Consider the following 22935-nt stretch of genomic DNA (forward strand, 5'->3'; position numbering starts at 1 on the left):
ATCCAGCTACAGTCAACACACCAGGTACACAAGTGAACACCCTGTGTGGCTGTCTACAGTCAGCTTCCCTGAGATACACATGTTCAGCACAGAATTTCTGATTTATTCAATACAATTTTTTTTCTACTGCATCCACAGCTGTTCTTGGCAATATCAAAATCTTAACAAGACTTGTATCAGGAAACAGATTTTTTAAACCACATAGAGAAAATCCAGAGTAATCTCAGTCTGAAGGTCAGGACACTTCCTTATCCCATGGGATCTCCCAGGCTAAAGGCTGGGCTCAGACCTTTCCTCCAGCAGTGACTATGCTCATCACTACGCTATGGCCTGTTTTGGGCTCTGTCCTCCAAGCTGCTCCACCACATACCCAATTCCTCAGGAATTTCAATATTCATAAAACATTTTGAAAGGTCCCGGTTTCATCCCACAAGACACACCGGAGGCAGGATCTCAGCAATTCCATAGGAAGGAAACATTCACCTGTCCAGAAGATATGAGGTGCTCTTAAGCATTTCTACAAACTACTGTAGGCTATAGTACAGACTATTAGCATATGTTCTTTGTGCAAAATAATACTCCAAGAAATGTTGAGTCAGTCCCTCAGGTGGTTTTTACCTTGTTTCTACTCAAGAATACTCAAGCCCCATACTTCTCATTGTGAGCATATAGTTTTTAGAGATTTTGAAAAAATATTCTGCATGCCCATAACTTCTTTATGAACTGAATGTTTCTCAGCTGATTTATAAACCAATGCCCAATTAATACCTTTTCATTGCCACTCTATTCCATACTAATTTAAAAACCAAACTTTGCCACAAGCATGTTCAGATGAGCTAGTTAGTATCTGCTACCAACTGCCAATAATTAGCTGAACAGCCATTTCTACTCCTTTCAGTTATTATGTTTGGGAGGTCTACTGAAAACTGAATAGGATTAATTGACAGATGTGTAACTACTTCAGCAGTGCAGTCCATATCAATACCCCAAATCCAAGCTGAAAATCCTCCATGCTGTCCTTCTTGAAGCCAACGCCTTGCTGACTGCCAATGGAAATTTCACCACCTATTTCAGTGGGGGCCAAGATAACTTCTGTAGTTGCCTTATCTCAATAAATTCAAGCTCCCACACCAGATCTTGTAATTCCATGCTTGGATCAAGTTCACAGTAAAACTACTGCAAGATCCACCTGAGACAAGGCATTAAGATCAGACTTTACAAAAATAATCAGTCTCTTGCAATGAAGTTAAATCCTCCTCTCCAGACCTTCCCTCTCCATTTCACCATTGAGAAGGTATTTCTCAATACCTTCAATGAGAAAAAGGTTACTGTGTTAGGTTTTTACAGTGACTTTACCTGCTTTCTATTTCTTTTGGTAAGGATTCCCTTAGCCCTAGAACATTTTTAAACTAGTGCAAGAAAAGAAAGGAATAATTTTAAAAAAAGTCTTGATAGTCTCTCTGTGCTAGTTAATGATGGTAATCATTATTTTGTCTAAAACCTCAACAATTCTCAAATAATGCAAAATATTACAGACAGAGTAGCTGGGGTTTTTTTCAACTATGAAAGCAGGAACAAATTAACACTTGAAAAAAAAAAGACACACATATTCATTTAACTATGTGATGATCTGAAAAAAACCTCAGTTCAGATTAGTGCTTACACATTTATGGTGGTGTAACAAGGGCACTCCCAAAACTGCTCACTCTTTCAAATTACACAGTGGCAGGTCACAATGAATGTTAGAACAGTTTATTATTGTCACTGCTTTTCCTCTACCATAAGAAAGGAAAACACACTTGTTTTTGTAGACAATCCCCATGTCTATATGGCAATAAAAAAACCTTTCAAGTACAGATGCAGCTTATTCCAGCAGAACCACTGTAAGGAATTCTGCCAACTCTCTGAACAGTGACTACATTATCAAAGAGGCTCTCATGCCTGCTCTGTAGCCACTACTTAGACAGCAATGACACACTTTCATGCTGGCTGCTACAACTACCCTAAAAAGCAGCAGCCATTAGATTTACCACAAGCCTAATGCAGCATGAAGAGGCACAATCATTGACCATTAGAGCCTCAGTGTGAAACCCAACTGCAGTTGTGCAGACACAACTTCTCTGGAAACCATGTGAAGTATACCAGCAAAACTCTGGAAAGGCAGCAGGCAGCTCACCCAGGCATCCCAGAGCTCTTCAGCTCTAGCCATGGGCTTTCCTCTGCTGGAAAACTCCATTAATAGAGAAAGGGACCTTGGAGGAAACTGGAAATGCAGCTTATACTAGCACAACTTTGGGGCTTTCCTCTCAGCAGAACTAAAATAAATACATAAACTGTACTGGAAAAGGACATGTGAAGGAGCTGCACATCCATAAAGTGATGTAAATACTTAGCAACAGTACAACCATCTCTGTAGCTGGGCCCACACATTTAGTGAGAGCATTTTCAAGCTCAGGATGCAGGTATTGCACACAAAACAAGCACTCCAAGTATGCTCAAAACAAGCACACACCTGAACACCCAGGTATCACACCAGTGAGTAAGCCAAGGTGCATCAATGGAAGCACAACCAGGCTACTGTATCAACATGGTGAGTGAGTTCTGCATTCCTCCACAAGTGTAAACAAGTGACACCCAATGCAAAGTGCTACTTGCAACAACAGCCACAAACTTTAAAGCTTGGAGAGACAAAAACACGTCTAAAAAGAACAGGTCTGGAATATTTAAGTAGTAGCCAACACAGATCTCAATGCAAGATGAGAATATACTGTGCTTTAATGCAAGCAGGCCGCTGTGCAGATTATATATAGTCATTTGGCAAGTACTAGGCCCTGAGAGAATATAAACCAGTCATTTTTATCCTGTTTCTGCCATTTCTTCACTATTTTCACAAATTAATGAAGAAAATCACACACAGTCTTCCAGACATTCAGACGTAAGAGAGAAATTTTATTACTTAAAAGTATGCTACCATTAAAAAAAAAAAAGAATTCACCACTTTAATCCCAAGATTCCTGTTAATGAAAATAATCACTTCAAGAAGCAGTGAATTTAATGATGTAAGATTCCTGAAATATGTGAACAAATACTGCATTCTACATTCAAAATCTCTGTAAATAAGTTTCATAACTGGTGTTTTACTCAAAGCTAAAATGCTAACAAGTCCCCAGGAAAGTCTTTTAAAAAGACAGTTTATATCCAGACAATTTTTGTATATTCCAAGCAATAAGTGTATTTCACAGAAATGTTGTTTAAACCCCTTCAGCAGGCAAAAAAAAATTTAAACATTTAAATAATTAAAAATTTATAAGATTATTCCTGAATTTTAAAAAATCTCCCACTTCTATCAGGAATGAGCAATGAGAATGGGGAAGCCATCCTCTGATGTGTCAAAAAACAGAAATCCAAGAACTACACAAGCATTCCACACTCCTTAGCAGGCACAGCATAAGCTGGTTTGGCAGCACACTTTGCTCTTCCCAGGTACAGGTGATGTTGGAATTAAGCTGAAGCCTCATGAGCTCTGAGCAGATCATACAGAAATGTTAAAAGAAAAAAAAAAGTGGTTTTGGGAAAAAAGGTATTTGCAGTGCTCTTCCTAAAAACAGCACCAAAACAAAACTTCAAAAATATATTAAGGTGGAGCTGTCAAATTAAGTAATTTGGAAAAAGCAGCTTCCCCTTAGACATAAAGGAGCAATAAAAACTTGAAAATATGCTAGTCCCTCCCCCCACCAAAATATTACTAAGACAATAACAGCAACAAAATAAGCAACCGACCCACCAAAAAATTACCTATGCTTTTATTTTTGCAAGCACTACTGAAACCCCTTCAGTGAAGAATACCTTGCCCTATGCACTACACTGGATCATCTTTTAAAGGTGGATTTTTTTTTTTTATGTCATGTTTTATTTTTCGTCCATCAGAAAAAAATGTTCTTTCAAATATTTTTTTAATTCCTATACGCTGAATGACCAGAAACACGTATTTCAGAGGTAAAGAAAACAAGCTTGTAAGGGCTGTTGGCGGGATTGAAGCTGCGCTCACGGGCCCGTGTGAGCCAAGGCTGTTTAACCTCAAGACGGTGGCCAAGGATTAGGAAAGGAGTGGGGGGGTACGGGAGGGAAGCAAGGCTTTGAGGATTTCGGGGAGATCTCGGCTCCCAAAGCCCAAAGCAGAAATGCTTCCCAGACAAGACACAGAAATATGGCCCGAGCTGGGCGCGACGGCACCGCCCCACACGGCGCGGCGACAGCAGAAAGGACCTTAAAATGGCGCCCGTGGGGGAGGAGAGCGGGTGAAACTGCGCAACAAACGCTGGCAGGGAGCCAGGCAGCGCCATCTTCCCGCTCCCCCGCGCAGCCGGGGCTGCCTGCCCGCCGAGCCCGGGCACGGCCGGGGCCGCCGCCGGAGCCGCTCTCCTCTCTGCCCGGCAGTCCCTCGGCCACCCCGCGCTGCCCTGCCCGGGGAAGGAGAGGAGCGGCGAGCACGGAATGGCGAAAGGCAGAGGCCTCCACATCTCATTCCTCCCCACAGTGATTAACAACAGCTCTGAGGAAATATATGCGTGCCCTCTACACGTCGTTCGATTTTGCCCGGCTTTTAACGTCTCTATACCTGTTTTCTGCCATCATCTGTAACTGAATTTTGTAATAAATACCAAAAAGCAAAATATAATTTACATACTGAATACCGCCCATGACTCAATAAATGTGAACAGTGACCCTTTTAGAAAACCCCCTTCACAACCTACTACTCTCTTAAGCCACAAGTAAAAAAATCTATTTACAAAATATTGCTTCTTTTTACGCAAAATAATCCCAGCAGCACAAAGGATCGGGTTCACATCCACTCTACAGCGAAGCCAAAGGGGTCACTCCAGAAAGAGACGCTTTATTGTGTTTTAAAGAGGCGTTACAATTAAATATTTTCTCTCTCCAAAAGAAAAATAAAAAAATAAATAAATAAAATAAAAGGCACATCGAAAAACTTGATCCCGAAAAGGCGAAAAAAAAAATCGCATTAGCCCAAACCTACCGCCCGAGCATTTCGCGCACCCACAAAAAGCGGCACCGTTTCCATTCCTCGGTTAAAAGCAGGAGGCACGGAGCGATTCGGAGGAAATTGCAAATAAAAAACAAAACAAATCAAATCAAATCTAGTGGCGACACTGAAAACGAGGAAATGAGTGAAAAATAAATCCCCAGCAGGTACAACTCTGAGACACAAGCTCAAAGAAAAGACAAGATTAGGGTGGTGGCGAGTGGAAGGGGGAAAGAAAAAAATCAAGCCATGAGCGAAAAAGGAAAAAAGAAAAGAAAAATCCTTCCCAGCTGCACAGCCAGGAGAGAGACGAAGTGTCTCCATTTTCCCGACGAGGAGGAAGAAAAGACTGTTTCACAGACCACAGAGCTTTAGAGAAAAGCAAAGAAACGAGGGGGGAAAAAAAAGAGGGAGGAGATTTGAAAAGATTATTTTTCTTTCTCCCTCACACACTCTCTCTATCCCCCTCTCTCCCTCTCACTCTCTCACACTCACACATACACACACACACTCTCTCTCCCTCCTCTCCTCTTTCCATCCCTCTCTTGATGGCCATCAAGGGGGCGGAAAAAAAAAAAAAAGACAACAACAACAACTAATTTTAAACCGGCTCAATCAATGAGTCATTAAAAGAGATTTTTCTTCCCTCCTCTCCTGAATTTGCATGGCATCAGCAAGGAAAAAAAAAAAAAAACCCACCCCAAACCTCTCCCCTCTCTGCAGCTATCAGCCTGGACCTGAAACCTTATCTCTCCCTTCAACCCCCCCCCCCCCCCCCCCCCGCGCCTTTATTTTAAGAAACAACTTTTTTTTTAAGTGCCCTCAGCAGCCACCACCACCATCCTCGCGGAAAAAAAAAATTAATATATATAGTTCATTTCCATGTGAATCCACATCTGCCCAAACAACAGCCACCCACAAAATATCCCTCTTCTTCCTCCTCGTCTCCCCTCTCGCTCGCTCTCTCTCTAGATATATATTTATATACATAGCCCCAGAGCCAATAGCTCTCTGGGCTGAAACCTAATATCCTGGTTTTGGCAACTCCTGGTTGTTAATTTGCTCCTCTTTCTTTTCTGTCTGTCTGGAGATAGATTTCCCCCCTCTCTTTTCCCTCCCCGAAGGAAGGGAGGAAGGAGGTTGTGTGTTTTTTTTTTCCTTGAAATTTTTATCACAAAATTATAATACACTCAAAGGGAAACTCACCGTCATGAAAAAGCAGTGCCTTGTCAACGGGGTTTCTTCGCCATCACATCAGGGGCTGGCAGTGTAGGAGAGAGAGAGGGAGAGCGAGAGAGCGAGGGAGGGAGGGGGGAGAGCGAGCGGGAGAGGGAGCGAGCGAGAGAGGGGGAAAGAGAAAGCGAGCGGGAGGAGAGCGCGGCTCCGCTCGGCTCCGCTCCGCGCCCGCACCGCCGCCGCCACCGGCACCGGCACCGCACCGCCGGGCCCGGCACGGCACGGCCGCGCAGCTCCGCCGGGACACAACGCCGCAGACCGGCGCCCGGGCACACGCACCGCCGCCCTGGCATGATGAGTCCCCAGCCCCGGCGCGATCCTCGCTCCGCGTTTAAAGCCAGGCCCTTTAAAAACTTCGGCTCCTTTTTTTGGGGGGAGGTTGTGTTTTTCAGAAACCCGTAGGTCTGGAGACCTAGCCTAGGATGCTGGCTTTAGGTTAAAAGTTGGGGTTTGTTTGGGGTTACAGGGAAGTAAAACAAAGTTTTTATCCTATTAAAATGAACGTTAATGTTAACAATTTGCCTGATTTCCTTCATATTAAAGCTGTAAATCACTATAAGCTTGGTGGGTGGGAGGGGGTCCCCAGAAAAGTAAATGGAAGTGCAGGGGGCTCCCCAGAAAAATAAATGCAAGGTCACCTTGAAAAATACAAGATTTGATCCCCTTGCAAGCTATACTATTAAAAGTATTTTTAGATATGTTCTTATCAGCCTTGCAGGAAACAAATTACATGGACTTCAACTACTTTAAAAAGTTTTGGGTAACCTAAAAATGTTAATTTGAAGTCAAAGGTTATAGCACTGAGAATTCATTAACGCTATTCTACAGTTTACTTCAGCTAAAAGCATTAATAACTTTGTTCAAACCTTTTTTGTTATAGAAAACTATTCCAATTTCCACCATTCACTTCATTATTTGATTGAAAACAATTTAATTCTAAAAAATTAATTATATTTGCAGATAATTCAGAGAAGCCTGCTTTATTAAAAAAAAAATTTGATTGAAAGCAGATTTTTAGCATGCAGATAGATATATGTATGGTAATGCTTTTAAAACAACAACAAAAAATCTCTTTAAGACCCTTTTTCTGCTAGTTATGGTAATTCCCAAGGACTTTACTATTTTATTCCTAAGTAACTTTGTTAAAACTCCTTAGAGACAAGGATTTGAAGACTTTATTTAGTAGCACATCCTTCTTTATTAGCTTCATCCAGCTCAAAAAATCCCTCTCACAGTGCTTTAGGTTTTTTGAGCAACTATATCAAAATGGTCAAGGGCAGTGCACTAAGTGAATCTTCTCAAAGAACTTGGCCAGATTGCTTATCTTAAAAAAAAAATCTCACCACCTTAGCATTGTTTTTCAATTAGAATCTGGTTATATTATTTTTCTAATTAATCAACCAATTCCAAACTTTTGCCAAAGCCAAGACTCACCTACAAACCTTGTTTACATGCACACCCCCAGTAGAAAAGTGAGGTGAAGTTTCAGATCACTTCCAAAGTGGAAGGGTTGGGCCCAAGCAAACAAACCTTAGCACGAGTGCAGCAGATCCTTTGTGCAGCCCAGACCGAACCTGCACGTGGCTGTGCCTTGGCCATCAGCCAGATTATTAACTGCACTTTTCATGAATGCAGCAAGGACCCCAACAGCCACAGTATGGACACAAACACCACACGCCAGAGAGCTCTGCAGGAGCTGTAAGCCCATACTCCTGACACCAGCATTAGAAAATTCAAAAGGCCAACATTTCAAGGTTCCTAACTTCAGTAAATGCTTCAAGGCCAAACTCTGCCCTGAATTCAAACCTGCTCAGCTTCACTGGCTTTGGAGAATATTGCCCAAGTGAGAACTTGTATGGAGGAACACCACCAGCATTCTCATTTGCTTAACAGGAAGGAACTTTGCTTCAGAGGTTACAAGGCTGAGCATCTGATCAGTATGTTGTTATTATTACTACTCTCCCAGTCCTACAGAAACCACAAATAGGAAGCAGGCAATACAATACAAAGAAGGAACCGGAGAAAGGAAGGCAAGTGATTTTGAATGGATTCTGTTACCATAAGAAACACAAGGAATCCTACATAAGTTTTCCATGATGGTACCATAACTTACTTTCCCTAAAGGATGTTTCAAGGCAGCATTGACAATAGCATTACTAAGCAGGTACAGTACAAAAAGGGAAGGAGAACTAACATCATCTATACAATGAAGCACCCTGCAGTAACTAGATTTCTCCATATCTACACACATTTGCTATATTTGTTCACAGGTAGAAATGGTTACAAAAAAAAAATCAAGGGTTGGATGTAGCTTTATAGGTCATATTGAAGTACTCACTTAATGTTACCTTCAATACTAAGAGGTCTGAATGCAGTCATCAGCTGTAATGTTAGCACTTTCAGGTGTACTACAGAATTTCTCAGACCATGTTTGTAAAGAACTACTGCTTTTTCCTGGCAGGTACTCATGCTGTTTTAAGAGCATCACGTGGTGTTTCAGAACTGGGTGTCTCTGCCCCAAGAGGTTGCCCCTCTTCTCACTGCCTGAATACAAAAGACCCTTGTATGTCAACATTCTTCTACCTCAAGGTCACCTGCTCAGAGCTGTCATCTTCAACCAGAGTCCTATGTACAATGCACAATCAGTTGCTGCCTTTCTTTAGCTTTCACCATCACATTAATACATTTTCTTTCCTGTAGCAGCTTTAGAAGGAGCAAAGGGAAATAAGCACAAGAAAGGAAAGACCAATGTCAAAAGGAAGAAGAGAAATCTTTGGAAGACTGAGAGACGTTGGTGTAAAAACAGCTACTGGGAATGTCATGTGCACTCATCACACAACAAACTACTTGGCTGTATTTTGACACCAGCTGTCAAACTGTGACCATGCTGTTTAACAAATACCACTCTCATAGGTGTGCAAAGACACCAAATGACATTTGGAGTGATCCAATACATTGCCCTGAAATGACAGACTCTGAAGAACTGAAAACTATGCTTAGATATTGAGAGGGAGAAAATAAGAGGGTACAAAACACCGTCATTCATTCTGTCTCCAGGTTTCTCCTACATCAAGTCACTTTGCTGATATTCAGCCATTTTGTCAGGTCTGCATCACATGCACTCAAATTCTTGTTCAATCATAAATTAGTACCCCAAAAGAAGGTAAGGCAGCAATAGATTCATAATGAAGAATGTAAGGACTAAACTAGTGCACTAAAGGAATTAATTCCACAGCCATCCCAAGGTTTTTGCATGAATAGATGGTTTGTAACCTCAACCCACTGCATCCTTTCAGAGATACATTGCATGGAAAAGAATGCCATTTGCTTCACTGCAGCCTTGCTTCTTCAGACTGAATCCTTCAGCTCTATTGATGACACTTCTTCCTCCCATGCCTTCTCTTTCCATTCATTGTGTTTCTTATGTCAGCTCATCATCAGTCACACCTTTTACCTATCTACATATGGCTTAATTAATTATTTAAATTTTAAAAAATAACTAAGCTTGAAGGCACAGAAACAAATAGGTCATCATTAAAGGGCACAGGCAATAGAGAGGTAGAGGTCACTTGAAAAGTAGGACACCCAAATACAGTGGCATGAAAGCAGACAAGGACTTTAACTTGGAATATAAATGTAGCATATAACATGAAAAATTCAGTTCAATATCCACCAAATTCTGAACAATTACCACCACTATTTTGATGACTCACCCATAAAAGTTACCTAAACATTATAATGTTCAGCTTGATACCATGCCTTCCTTACCCAAAACAGTACTTACAAAACCTGGGTCATAATTGCATGATGTAATTTGTAAAGCTGCATGACTCCAGTATCAATCATCACACCAAAGACAGGACTACTTAACCAAAGGTATCTTAAGGGGTGATTGGTAAGGACATAGGCAGTAAGAGGGGGTAATGAAGAGTGAACCTCAGAACAAGAGATTTCCACCAATACAGAAGACAGACAGGTTTCTGTGACTGGAGATTGTGTGAAGGCAAACAGGGCTGGTCTATGATGAATCTAAAAACAGGTTTTGGAGAACTCTGCTTCTCTGAGATGAGCATCTGACATACAGCAGACAATTAAGAAAAGCCAAAGAAAACATGGTGACTGGAGGTTCCATTTAAACAAATGGCAATTCAAAATTATTACTGGAACAGATCAAGAATTACTATATCATTCTCCAGGTTATTTAAATATATATATTTAACTATAGTCTCATATTCTTCAGCTTAAAGTACCCTAAAAAGAGGAATTAAGTTTGAAAGATTACTAGCTCTCACTTCCAAGTTAGAATAATCTTAAGATATTCAGCCACTGAAATGTATCAGAAAAAAAATAAAAATACCCTCACCTCTGGAGACAGAGCTTTATTACAGAAATAATGGAGAAGTAATCTTGCCCAACTAACACTGTCAAAACTGATGGAAGAATTTAAACTAAAAATGATGTCAGAAAATGGGACAACATTCTATCATATTCACAGTTAATTTGGCTAGCACAAATTAATGGAAAAAAATCAGATAAGTAAGGATACAGAAATACAGATGAACATATTAATGAATAGTTGGACACAAGGATTTGGGTGTTGGTGTTTTTGGTTTTTTTTTAAACATAGTACTAATTAAAAACAGCAGCCTGGCAATGAAACTAACAAGAGAAGCATTCCTAATACAACCGAGGTGTTGTAGATGTTGTTTAAAAAAAAATAAAACCAAACAAAAAATGGGAGGAATTTAAGCAAAAAAAGGAGGCCTAAAACATGAAATAAGGTGATAGAGGGATACAGAAACACAGTGGAATAGTAAATTATACCAAAGCCATTTGTGTTCTTGAAAGCAACACAGACCTGCTAAGCTATACTTGTATAAGGACAAGACAAAATGGACAAACAGAAGGGACATTATGAATAAAGCACCACCTGAGTCAGAACTTTTGAGACAGAATAGTTTTACTTGGACATTTCTGAGTTCCTGCTATGAAATGAACTGGGTAAGATTTGGATATGAATGAAGATTGCTGTAAAAGAAGTCTTTTTATTATGACTAGAAAGGGTATCAATATGAATGGAATTTATTCTCAGATTTAGACTGGAGAACAAATGCTAATAATAGGAGGAGGAAGCCCTCATTCAAAATTATAGCTGACAGACTTTTTCCCAAGATGAATAAATGGCAAAAAGAATACAAGTATAGTTTTATCCACTAGGGAATATACTGCAGGAGAGCTAATAGGAAAACTTGGATATGACTTGGAGTTAATTCTATTAAATCACTCAGAAAGATAAATGGAATATGTTTGCAAGTAAGATTCACAATTCTAAAATAGAAAATATTTTTATATGCTATTGAACCTAGGTGGTCCATTGAACTGGCTAGTCCAATAACCATAGTTTTCTGAAATGCATTTAAAAAATAATTGTAAAAGTATCTGAAATGTAAAGCAAGGCAATGAAAAAACTCTCAGAAACTCCATAACTAATAGAATAATTGCCTCAAAGGGAGAGCCCATAAAGCAATAACTGTAGCTTACATACAAAGTCTCCAGAATTTACCTACAGTCAATTAGCAAGTTAGGATTCTATATAGCAGCCAGCAGCTAGATCTGGACCAAACCTAAGTCATTTCCTGCTCTTGTGTTTAGCATATTTGGGCCTTGCTTTGTTAATCTGAAAGTACCTTTTGTCATAAAGTGCTATGCTTCGAAGCCAGTCCCTGGTTTTGAAGGATAACTCATTTTTGTAGAAATTAATCTGGTTTTCCACCTTTGGCATTGGAAATACCATGTTCTCAGAAGGGACCAGCTCAGACTAGTTTCAAAACAAGTGCACCTTGACTGGTTGGAATATAATTAGTATCTTAAGCATTCCCAAGGATTACATTCAAAGTTTTGGCATTACTCACAGCAATTAAGTTGCACCAAGCAAGTCTCATAGCTTTAGCTTTAACACTCAATAAGTGATTTAAAAACACGTGTATTTTACATTGTCCTGGCTTTCCATATGGCCAGATATATATAAAGCACAACATTTTAGTGCAAACAAAAGCTTTAAAAAAAAAAAAAAAAATCAGTATGCCAAACGTAACATTCAAAGAATTTCTTTTTTCCAAATGAACCGAGATACAGTAACTCAACATTCACTTTTAATGAAGCCCCATTGCACCGTGACAAATGTGCAGCCTACAGTATCTTAAATGAATCATAATATGGCTTACATCTTTAATGCCTGATCACAGAGCCAGAGGAGTTCAAAGAGCCCTTACTAAAACCATCAGTAGAAACGCTGGTTGCACAAGCCACTGAAGTACCTACTTTGTAGCCAGCAGTAATTACGCTGCTCTGCTAATCTCTGCTGCAGAAACTCAGTCTAACAGACAGAGATCACATCTATCAGATAAGGGCTCCATGCAAGGCACAGAGGCTGCTGCTTTTCTTGAAAACACGCACAGTATTTTTGTGTGTGTGATGGTGCAACATACATGCATAACATCCTTTGGAATAAAAATTGTCAGTGCTGGGAATACATACTGATGAGAAGGAATAACTCCACTTCCTTCCTTCCTCTGCTTGAGAGACTGCAAATCTACACCTTGAGATCACGCCGCATCTCTGAGGTCCCTGACTTTTACAAGCACAGGAACCTCAGGTGTAAGAATCCATTATTATGAGGCTGAGCACACAGTTGCCTCTGTGGATCTCCCTTTTATTCCCCACTCTTCTTAAAATAATGATGGAACAAGACAGGATCTTGAACCTTCAGCTGAACTACACAATACATCTCACTTAAAAGGCTATGAGATAATGCTGTTGAGCTATAGCAAATCAGTAGGAAATATTTCAGGCAGATAGCATTCATGACTGATAACCATGGGACACAGACTTAAACCTGGAAGCACGCACGGAGCTCATGTTTCCACACTTTCACAGCACTAGATCAAAGTAAACAAGTGCAACCTGCACCTTCACATAAAATAAATGACACTGTAGAGTTCAAACAATGGCACAAGGTCTCACTGAAATGACTGCTACTACCTTCAAACCAGAAAGGAACAAAAGCACAGACAAGAGGGAAAAAATAGGAAAAAATATAACACAGAATTATGTACCTTACTTTTTCTCATATCCTCAAACAGCCAAACTACTTGTTACAGCTTACCCAAGTGACTCCAAGCCTGAGCTAGAAAGCTTACATTTTATTCAGGTGGTTACTGTCTGGCACACACAGCAGCCTCAAAACATAGAAGTTGCTGCCAGCAAAGTTGGGAGGAAAATTGTCAGTCTTTGTGTGACCACCAAAAAAAAAAAAAACGCACATGCCAATATAAATTATACAAAACCTCAAATTGTAAGTGTGGAAAGTAATTTTGGAACATCATGATGAAACAGTTGGAAGAATTTTACAGCTCCCTTTTGAATTTTTCATCATGGTCACACATTTTACCTTCTTGTCTCTGGGTATACTTTTGCTTTTGACCAAAATAACAATTGTGCACATTAGCAAGGTGAGAAGTTTCCAGTCTCTCCCAGACGCTCATATTCACAAGGGTATTTGGTCCTCATGAATTTAAACCTCTAATCACCTATAGAAAAAACAATTCTGAATACCTAGCATTCCAAGTGCCCAGATACAATAAGAAGTAATTAGTAATTATAGTACAGCATAAAATACTTAACATTTATTCTGTGCTGTGCACACTAACATTTGCTTGCAATCCTTCCAAATGAAGTTCTTTTACCCAGCGCCGTTCATCTACGGGCTCACATCTGCATTAACAATACCAAAGCCATACTCCAGGAATATTTGTGCATATGAAAAACAGCAAAAACCTTTTTCTGTCAATATCCTCACGTACAGGATAAGCCCTTCCATCACTGTTACCACCTGTATTAGCTAGACTCAAGGGAGCATAAGGCAAACAGAGCCTCCCAGCTAAAATGAAACTTCCACATCTTTCAACAACATGGAAATAAGGAATTTTTTTCTTATGGAAAATTAATTGCACCATATTCCTGCCTAATAGAACATTGCTGGAATAACTACAGGAGTGGATTTACTCTTTATTAGAAAAAAAAAAAAAAACCCTAATGATACTACTAAATGTATTATTTAAACACATTGCTAGGAAAAAATACCAAGTGAGAATATTTCAATACCCTTCCTTTTTCATGTCTGAGCACAGTGCCATTCTACAGCATAAGAGGTTTTACTTTTTAAGACTCAATCTAATTCTTCAGAACCAAAATTCTGAACACTGCAGTAGTGCAACAGATGTAATGCTGCATTAAGAGCTGTAATGCATCAAACACCTATCCCACTGCCCATGCAACCTGCTCCAAAGTGCTACTGTTACGTAAGGATCCCTTGCAATCCCTTTAGTTTATATGCTAACACTATTAAGGAAAGAATATTCTCTATTTTAGTATGAGTCTTTTGCAAGGATTAAAGGCACTTCATTGCCTTTCCTCTGTCATCCAAACTGGACTGACATTATTGCATATGAGGTTCAAATACTCCATACATTCTAACAACATTATATCATATCTAACACAGAAATTAAACCACATTCTCAGGAAACAGAAAACAACAGCTACTTTGAAGCTAAAGGTACTTTTAAATGCTAACCTTAAGGGACATAACAACCTATACTTCCAAACAGGAATATAAGGTAAAAAACTCATGCTATTGCCAAACAGAAGACAGAAAAATCAGATTATCTTCTTTGGGTTTACCACCTTTTTGTTTCAATGGACAGTCTTAGGTCCTGTGTCAATTTGCTACAAGTAACTTCAAAATGACAAGGGGAAGGAGATGGCATTTGTAGAAATAGACAGGAGTTAGATTTGTTTCCATATTACTAAAAGAGTGCTTAGTGTTAACTTTCTTTGCACAAATTAAAACCCAAATAATAGGAAAAAAAAATCTCAAATGAATACAACAAAACAATGGTCACTTTCTTACTTTGCAGACAGTGTACTTAATTTCTGGTTCCTGCTGCAAATTTACTTTAATACACATCTCCTAATTATAAAAGCCTTCCTTCCCGTGTTTCCATACAGGCCTCTGTGGATTGCTCATACAGCCCTCCCTCAGGGGCACAGTAATCCACTGGCACTGTTCCCACTTTTCCCTCAAGAACCGAACTCTCTTCTGGAACAAAACATTCCAGAAACCAAATAAGCAGCGAGGAAGAAATCGATCCACCTGGCAGCACCTTTGCAGTTACCTGCAAGGCTCAGCAGCCTTTTCCTCGGCCACTTCACTGGGGAGAGGGAGGCAGCAGGGAAGGTTTATTAGAGCACGGAGCCTCCCGACGGCGCCGGCCGTGTGAGGTTGCCGAGGGACCCCACCCGGGCACGGGGCCGCGACCGCCCGGCGCCTCCGGAGAGCACGGGGCAGCGCGGGGCGCCTCGGGGCGGCCCCGAGCCCGCCCGGGAGGGCAGGTGGAGCTCTGGGCTGCGGCCCCTCCGCCTCCCGCCCGAGCCCGCACCGAGCCGAGCCGCCCCTTCCCGAGCCCGCCGCTCGCGGGAGCCCCCGCGCCCAGGGCCGGCGGCGACGGGCGCGGCCCGGGAGGGGAGGTGTGGGTGTAAGCACAGCAACGGGGAGAAGCGGGCAGCTCCGCGCGGGCACAGCGGGGGAGTGGGGCGGGGGCTCATTTATATCCCGGGAGCTAATTTGGGAAGCGGGATAACCCGCCCCGCACGGCACCTGCCGCCAGCACTCACCCCATCCCGCGGAGAGGCGGCGGCCCCTTTAAGACCGCGGGGGACCCCTCCCTCCGGCCCTCCCGCCCTCCCCCGCCGCGCGCCTCCCGGGCCGCCAATCGGCGGCGGCGACGCAGTCAGGGCTGCGGGCAGCCAATCCGCGCGCCGCTTGGTGACCGCAGGGGAGGCGAGCGGCAAGATGGCGGCGCCGGGAGAGTCCGCGGCCGTGGCGGCTCCCTCACAGCCCGAGGTGGCCGCGGGCTCGGCCGCCTCCGCCGTGGTGCTGCCGGAGCGGCTGCAGCGGCGGGAAGCGGAGCGCCAGCAGGGCGTGGAGCGGCAGCGGCAGAAGAAGGAGGCGCAGGTAGTGAAGGAGGAGCAGAGCGAGTTCTTCCTGGCCGCCTTCGCCCGGGAGCGGGAGGCCGTGGAGGCGCTGCTGGCGGCGGGGACGCTGGAGGAGGCGGCCGCCCGCCTGCAGGCGCTGCAGAAGCTGCTGACGGGCAGCGTGCGGTTCCTGGCGCCCTACGAGGTGCGGCAGGGGCAGGAGACCGTGGCGCGGCTGCAGGGGGACCTGGCGGCGCGGCGGCAGCAGCTGCAGCCCAAGAAGAAATTCGCCTTCCGCGCCCTCAAGAAAGAAGCGGCCCCGGGCAGCGCCCCGCGCCCCGCCGAGCCCGCCCCGCCGGACCCCGCCGCGCCCGACCCCGGCCCCGGCCTCGCCGAGGGCGAATCGGGCGGGCCGCCGCTGTGCGGGTTCAGCGGCGCCCAGGACGCGGAGCTGGAGCTCGGCCCTGCGGAGCTGCTGCAGCGGGACGTGCTGCTGTCGGAGCTGCGCGGCTGCCGGGTGCGGCTCCGCGGCAACCCCAACACGCTGCGGGTGCGCGACTGCAGCGGCTGCACCGTGCTCTGCGGGCCCGTGTCCACCTCCGTGCTGGTGGACGGCTGCAGCGACTGCCTGCTGGCGCTGGCCTGCCAGCAGCTCCGCACCCACCGCACCCGCGACTGCCGCGTCTACGTGCAAGTGACCAGCCGGGCCGTGATCGAGGCCTGCTCGGAGGTGTCCTTCGCCCCGTACTCCTGGAGCTATCCCGGTATCGAGCGAGATTTCGAGTCGTCTGGGCTGGACAGAAACAGTAACAACTGGAACCTGGTGGATGACTTTGACTGGCTGGCGACTGACAGGCCTTCGCCCAACTGGAGCCTGATCCCCGAGCAGGAGAGAATCACTTGCTGGGACTGACTGCGGAGGCAGCTCTGCCCTGCTAGAGATCCTCGTGTAAACGCACTGATCCACAAACTGTGGGACTTAATCCCCGATATGCCATTAAATTATTCCATTCTGTATTCAAATTTCGAATTACAATATATGGCTGGGTTTCTTAGTTGAAGCATACCAGTCAAATAGAGTTTACTCTTCTTGCACGAGTTGCTGCTATAATCTGTATGTATCACTGTGGGATTTGCCAATTTCTGAAGTACCTCCTTGTGAGTTAAAACCTATTAAGGTGGGACACTTAGGCCACTGATACACAAACAACGATGAACCTCTGTTAGAGCCGTTGTGCTGCTTTCATTCACCTGGGCAGACTCTGAAATAGCTGCAAGTAGTGCAAACTGTACTGGAATGAAAAGATCAAATACCAAATTTCCCATGTTTGTGTGGTTCTCATGTTCTGATGGCAGCACAGTGTCTCTTAGGGGGAGTGCGGGGCAGTGCTGCTGTGAGGTCCTGGGGTGAAAAAAGGTTCATTTGAAGGGAGAGTTTGCAACTGCACGGTGCAGCAGACTGAGATGCATCATAGGCTATGGTGCAACGATGAGCCAGTTCCTGTTGAATTGGGTTAAATCTATAGGTTGGCTTTAGGCTTTTATTTCAAGTGAGAGAAGTCTAAAGGAAAAAGGTGTTCCAATAAACATCTAATGCTCTCCTAATATATTGATTACTCAAAATTCAGAAACCTATGGAGTCTGTATAAATACTAAAGCTTCACAATCTATAAATGGCATGTGAAAGGATGCTGCTTCTGTAAGCAGCTCGGAGGCATTCAGCAAGTGCTGATGAACATCACAGAAGCTGGGTTAACTGTTCCTCTGCAAGCTGAAGCTTCAGGGCAGAGATGTTCAGGGATGTCCCACTAGTTTTCCAGACAAAAGGCTTTGTGTGCTGTGATCCTAATTTGCAGCACTCTGCTGCTGCATACCTGCAGTGTTGGCAGAGAGAGTCAGCAAAACAGAAAGATGAAGCACTGTATTTCAATTCCAGATTTGCATGTTACCTTGCATAAAGTGCAGAATGATTTAAGTCTCTTCACTCTTGCTAAATAATAATAATAAAAAAGTAGCAGCACTGTGGAATGCAGTGTCTTTACAGTGCCCTGTTAGTGGTGCTGAAGTGACCACTGTCCATATATAAAGTATACACAGCAGTTTTAGGTTTCTAAAACCCCTCCTTAACTTGTGATATTTTTCAATAAATAAATTGTTTATCTTGCCTTAGCATAAAGCTTTATTGTAAAACTTAAAATTCTTTATGCTATGCAGCCATCATCTATGTGCCTCTAACAGACACTGAATTCTAGCTGAACCATCAAAAACTGCATCACTCACAGGAGAAGTACCTGAAACTTCACTTAGGTGCTTGTCTGGTCCTGAGCAGAGAATGTTTTTATATAAGTTGTTTTCAGCATATTTAATTTAAAGGGGGAGGGCAAAAGGGATTTTTTTTATATTCCTGACAATTTTCAGTTTTGTTTACTTCTGTTAATGTATATTTTTTTGACTGAATTGGATTTTGCATTTCAAATATACTTGTTTTGAATTATTTTAGTTGTTCCTTTACTAGTGAGTCTTCTTTGCACTGACAGTATCATAAAATGATTTAAAGAATACACCCTCAGTCTTACTTTAATGTAATCATTTATATCCTTTGTTAGAGGGATGTGATCAGTTGTGGCTGTCAAGTTATCTTAACACATCCATCTTGGTACAGAACCTGATTTTATAGTTAATTGTTCTCCAGATCAATCCTGTTAGCATCCTCTAGCCTTGAGACTGCAAAATGTTCAGCCTGTAAGAATTACAGTAATGCCTTTGTTTTTCTGCTTGCCCCAAGCTCTAAACATGGACACCTCCTTCCTGTGGCGATGGATCTCGGCAGATCCAGACAGGGAAAGAGACCCCAGGCAGTACCAGGGGTGCACTGAGTCTTCCCAGCCTTCCTCCCATGGAAGTGCCATGTCCTGTTCCAGCTCCTGGCCCATGGCATGCAGTACTGCCTGAATAAACAGAACAGGAGTCAAAACATGGAAGTTTGAACTTCAGTTTCTCTCTGGAATTACTTCCTTGGGGATGTTTTTCACAAACCAGTTATTGACATCCCAGCTCCTACTGTTTTCTTTCCTCCAAATACTTGACTTTGGTCAAACCGCAGTTAGCAGGTAATACTTTTCAGGAACTTGGTGCCAGACAATTACCCTAAAGATTTAGCATTACCTTTGTAATACAAAACACATAACTGGCTCTTGGTCTCAGGCATGGTGTGAAACGAGATTCAATCTGAGAACAGGAAGTCCAGAAAAAGTTGGTCAGGCAAATACCTAAATGTGATTTATAGTTCTAAACATACAATCTCATATAACCTCATATATATATATATATACACACAGAGTTGCACAGGTTTCCATACACTTCTTTTGAATTGTACTTTCCTGATGTAGAATCATAACAGAAATTCAAGACTCTTTTGAAAGAATTTAAGCACTAGTAAAGGTTACTAGCATGCTCATGGGCTATTCAGTATAGAAATTGCAACTTTTTTGGGTCTCCAAGGAAGAGAAGGCAACCCTGTAGGTATTTCTAATCAGCTAGCAATCACTTACCCTGCATAATGTACAACTGAAGTGAAAAAAGTCTCTTCAAGAACTCTAGCTCTGGTTTGCATCACAGTGCCACCAGTTCCACCAGGAGCTTCTTTAAAAATAATGTACTTTAAAGACATTAATGATGCTAGACATCACAAGGGGCTGAAAAACAAATGCCTGCTGGAGGCATGGGATAACAGAACATCAGCACCAAAACCCTTGTGCAAATTTGCCCTGAAGAGAAGCTACAGGCAGAAAGTTTATCAAAATAGTGGGGGGCACTGACCTGCAGAACCATTTTCCACAGGGAGTCAGGAAAGCAGTTCTGTGTCAGACATTTTTGAAAGACAGCCTAGTTGGACAGGCCTCCTCCAGCCAGTGGCCTCACCAAAATCTTTAAGGCCAGTGAAAGTTCCTTAGCCCCCCACAGGGCTGTTACTCAGCATTGTAAAGCTCCTGTGTGTGTCTGTGGAGGGAATAAAACACTTCATGCAAAGATACACAACACTGAGCGTGTGGGAGAAAACTGAGGCTGTTTTTCAGGCCACACAGAGCTTTGAGTGTTGCCATTTATTGAAGCTCTGAGGGGTGGCACAGACCAAAACTTGCATCCAGAGAAGCAGCGGGAGCTTTGCTGCTGCTCCCATGGGGCCATCCCCTCACCCCGAAGTCTGTCCTGAGAGGGATTACCTCCCTGGGTTCCCTTTGGAGTCCAGGCTTTTCCCTCTGTCTGCCCCTGCTTCTCTGAGTCACAGGAACAAAAATGAAAGTTACTTCCATTCTCTCTTTAGCCAGCTCTCTTTCATTTACATAGATTCTGATGTGAGCTGTAGTAGAATTGTTTCGTGAAAAAAAACAGGTAAGAAATACATGCATAAGACAATTTCCTACACACTTCTATGCATTATATATTTGAAGGCTTGGATTTTTTTTTTTTTTAAGTTTCTTATTTAAGCAATAGCTGCATGTAGACAAGGATCAAATCTCAGTGATTTTACCTGGAATTGCTTCAGGTTTTACTAAACAGCCAATTTCAACACATACAGGGAAAGACAGGAATAGCAAGAAAAAGAATCTATGCAACTTGGAGAAATTTCAGCATTTCCATTCACATCATGATCTGATTTATCTGACTGACTGGGGGATCCACCTGTTATTCTGAGATGTTTTCCAGCAGTAATGACTATAATGAGCTTCTTGTAAGCTTCTTTTAATTCCCAACATATTTCTTTCCTGTTTCTGCAAATATAAATTTTGATTTCTAACTCTTATTTTTTCAGCAGTGAATGCTACACCCCAGGCATCACAATAATACAAACAAATACTCATAATGACCATCTTGGAGGTCAAAAAAAAGCTGTGTTTTCTGAACATGTTACACACCACCATATGAATCATGGCTGAAATTCTGGGAATTACCCAGAGCAAAACCACACCAAAACCCCCACAGTGTGCCCCAGCCAAGTACAGGAGCCACAGAGTACAGCAGGTCAAGTCACTCTTCCCAGAATTTACAACTATCCCAGCAGTGAATTTAGAACTTGCTTCTGTTTCCAGCCTCAGAACCTGCAGTCACCTTACATGCCACAAAAATAGTAGCCTACCAAGTTACCTGTGTAAGGAGGTAAAAAAAAAAAAGTCAAAAATCAGACTTTTCTCCTCCTGATAATTGTACAGTGAGGTACAGCATTTTTATCACATTGTTCCTCGAGAGTGTCCCTGTTCACACCACCCAGTTACAACTGAAAGCAAAACCATAGGTGAGGGTACATGAGCAAACCTCTCTACACAATAGCTTCCCATCAAAGGTAAAGCTAGGCATCATTATTCCTGCAGTGAAATATAGCCACTCCTAGGGAAAGGAAAAAAGAAAGCCTCAGAAAGGCACACATTTCATATCACAGAGCATTGTGAAAGAAAGATTGGGCCAGGAAATTATTCTTTTTGCCAAGGGCACTTCCATGGTTTAGGTATTTATGTATTTTATATCTTACACCCCTGAAGACGGAAAGATTAAGATTGGTCCAGGGCCGAGCACCAGACTGTTTAACAAACACCAGATTAAATTGTTTATGCTCCTCTCTCTTAACTGATAAATTTGTAGCTTATATGTAGGTTAGCAGGCATAACTTTTTGGAAAGGTATCAATATTGTATTGTTATACATACACATTATAATTTTTAACTAGATTTTGAATTTGAACAGATTCATGGTGAAATCAATAATAATTTGAATATTTTGTTCTACCATTTTTTCTCCAATATTGGCATATGAATTATACAGTTGAATTTAATAGACAACCTCTGAGGAGACCATTAACTCAAACATTCTTGCAGCAATTAGCTTTTATCTGCTATGGATCAATTTCAGCATTTTCTATTTGAAGAGGTAGGAAGTGCCAAACTAAAGACGAATAGCAGCCAAGAAAAAGCTTTTTAAGAAAAGCAGATGCCAGGCAAAAAAAGCTTTCTTTTTTAAACTATCCCCACCCCAGAACGCTTCTCGATGATCGCCCATCACCTTTCTCTCCTCCAGGCTGCTCGGCCGGAGACAGCCCTCAGCTGCCCGGTTTGTGCCGATGCTTGCACAGGGGTTTGTCTGTTCCAGGCCTGGGACAATAGGGAAGCATTCATTCCCACTTAAAAAGTGTTACCCAATCCCTTTTAAAGCCCCCAAGCACGGCCAGTCAAGTTGATGGGTGGGGTAGTTTTTGCCACTTCAAGTCCCCAGCTGTTGAAAACTACTTAAATAAGCAGCGCTTTCCCTAATCCTGGTTGTTCTGGTAGTGTTGATTGCTGTCCCTGATGACCTTGGAGGGACCACCCGAAGTCTCAAAGGTCTAATTAGTAGGTGAGTGTCCCTTCCTGAACATCAGGTCCTGGATTTTTACTGATCATCTCCCAGCAGTGATTTATGAGGGGCCCCTCCTGTTTCCTTTGTTTATAGGCAGAAGAGTAAATCTGGAGAGATCAGTGAGCCCTGAAGCATGTCCTGCATGTTCTACCTCACTACTTTGATTCCTGAATTAGAGGAAACACTGTAGTTTATACACTTACATGATTTTGCTGCATCAGATTTATCATGGGTATC

The 22935-nt window shown here is 42.6% G+C and overlaps 2 protein-coding genes across 6 annotated transcripts in view; one reads left to right on the plus strand and one right to left on the minus strand.

Moving 5' to 3' along the window:
- BICRAL (BICRA like chromatin remodeling complex associated protein) overlaps nucleotides 1–16064 on the minus strand; it is a 48435-nt gene extending 32371 nt beyond the window's left edge. For 3 of the 5 annotated variants that reach the window (XM_054629312.2, XM_077175853.1, XM_054629314.2), the window contains exon 1: nucleotides 6251–7112. The gene's annotated coding sequence lies outside the window, so the exon portion shown is untranslated. Of the gene's footprint in view, nucleotides 1–5038; nucleotides 5721–6250; nucleotides 7113–16012 lie in introns of those variants that run through there. The other 2 variants (XM_054629316.2, XM_054629313.2) reach the window with 2 other exon arrangements.
- Nucleotides 16065–16128: 64 nt separating this feature from the next.
- TBCC (tubulin folding cofactor C) lies at nucleotides 16129–18811 on the plus strand. Its single transcript, XM_054629319.2, has one exon. The coding sequence runs from the start codon at nucleotides 16191–16193 to the stop codon at nucleotides 17223–17225; it is 1035 nt and encodes a 344-aa protein (XP_054485294.1). The 5' UTR covers nucleotides 16129–16190; the 3' UTR covers nucleotides 17226–18811.
- The last annotated feature ends 4124 nt before the right edge of the window (nucleotides 18812–22935 follow it).

Source organism: Agelaius phoeniceus, chromosome 3 (assembly GCF_051311805.1).
Source record: "Agelaius phoeniceus isolate bAgePho1 chromosome 3, bAgePho1.hap1, whole genome shotgun sequence".
Taxonomy (NCBI): domain Eukaryota; kingdom Metazoa; phylum Chordata; class Aves; order Passeriformes; family Icteridae; genus Agelaius; species Agelaius phoeniceus.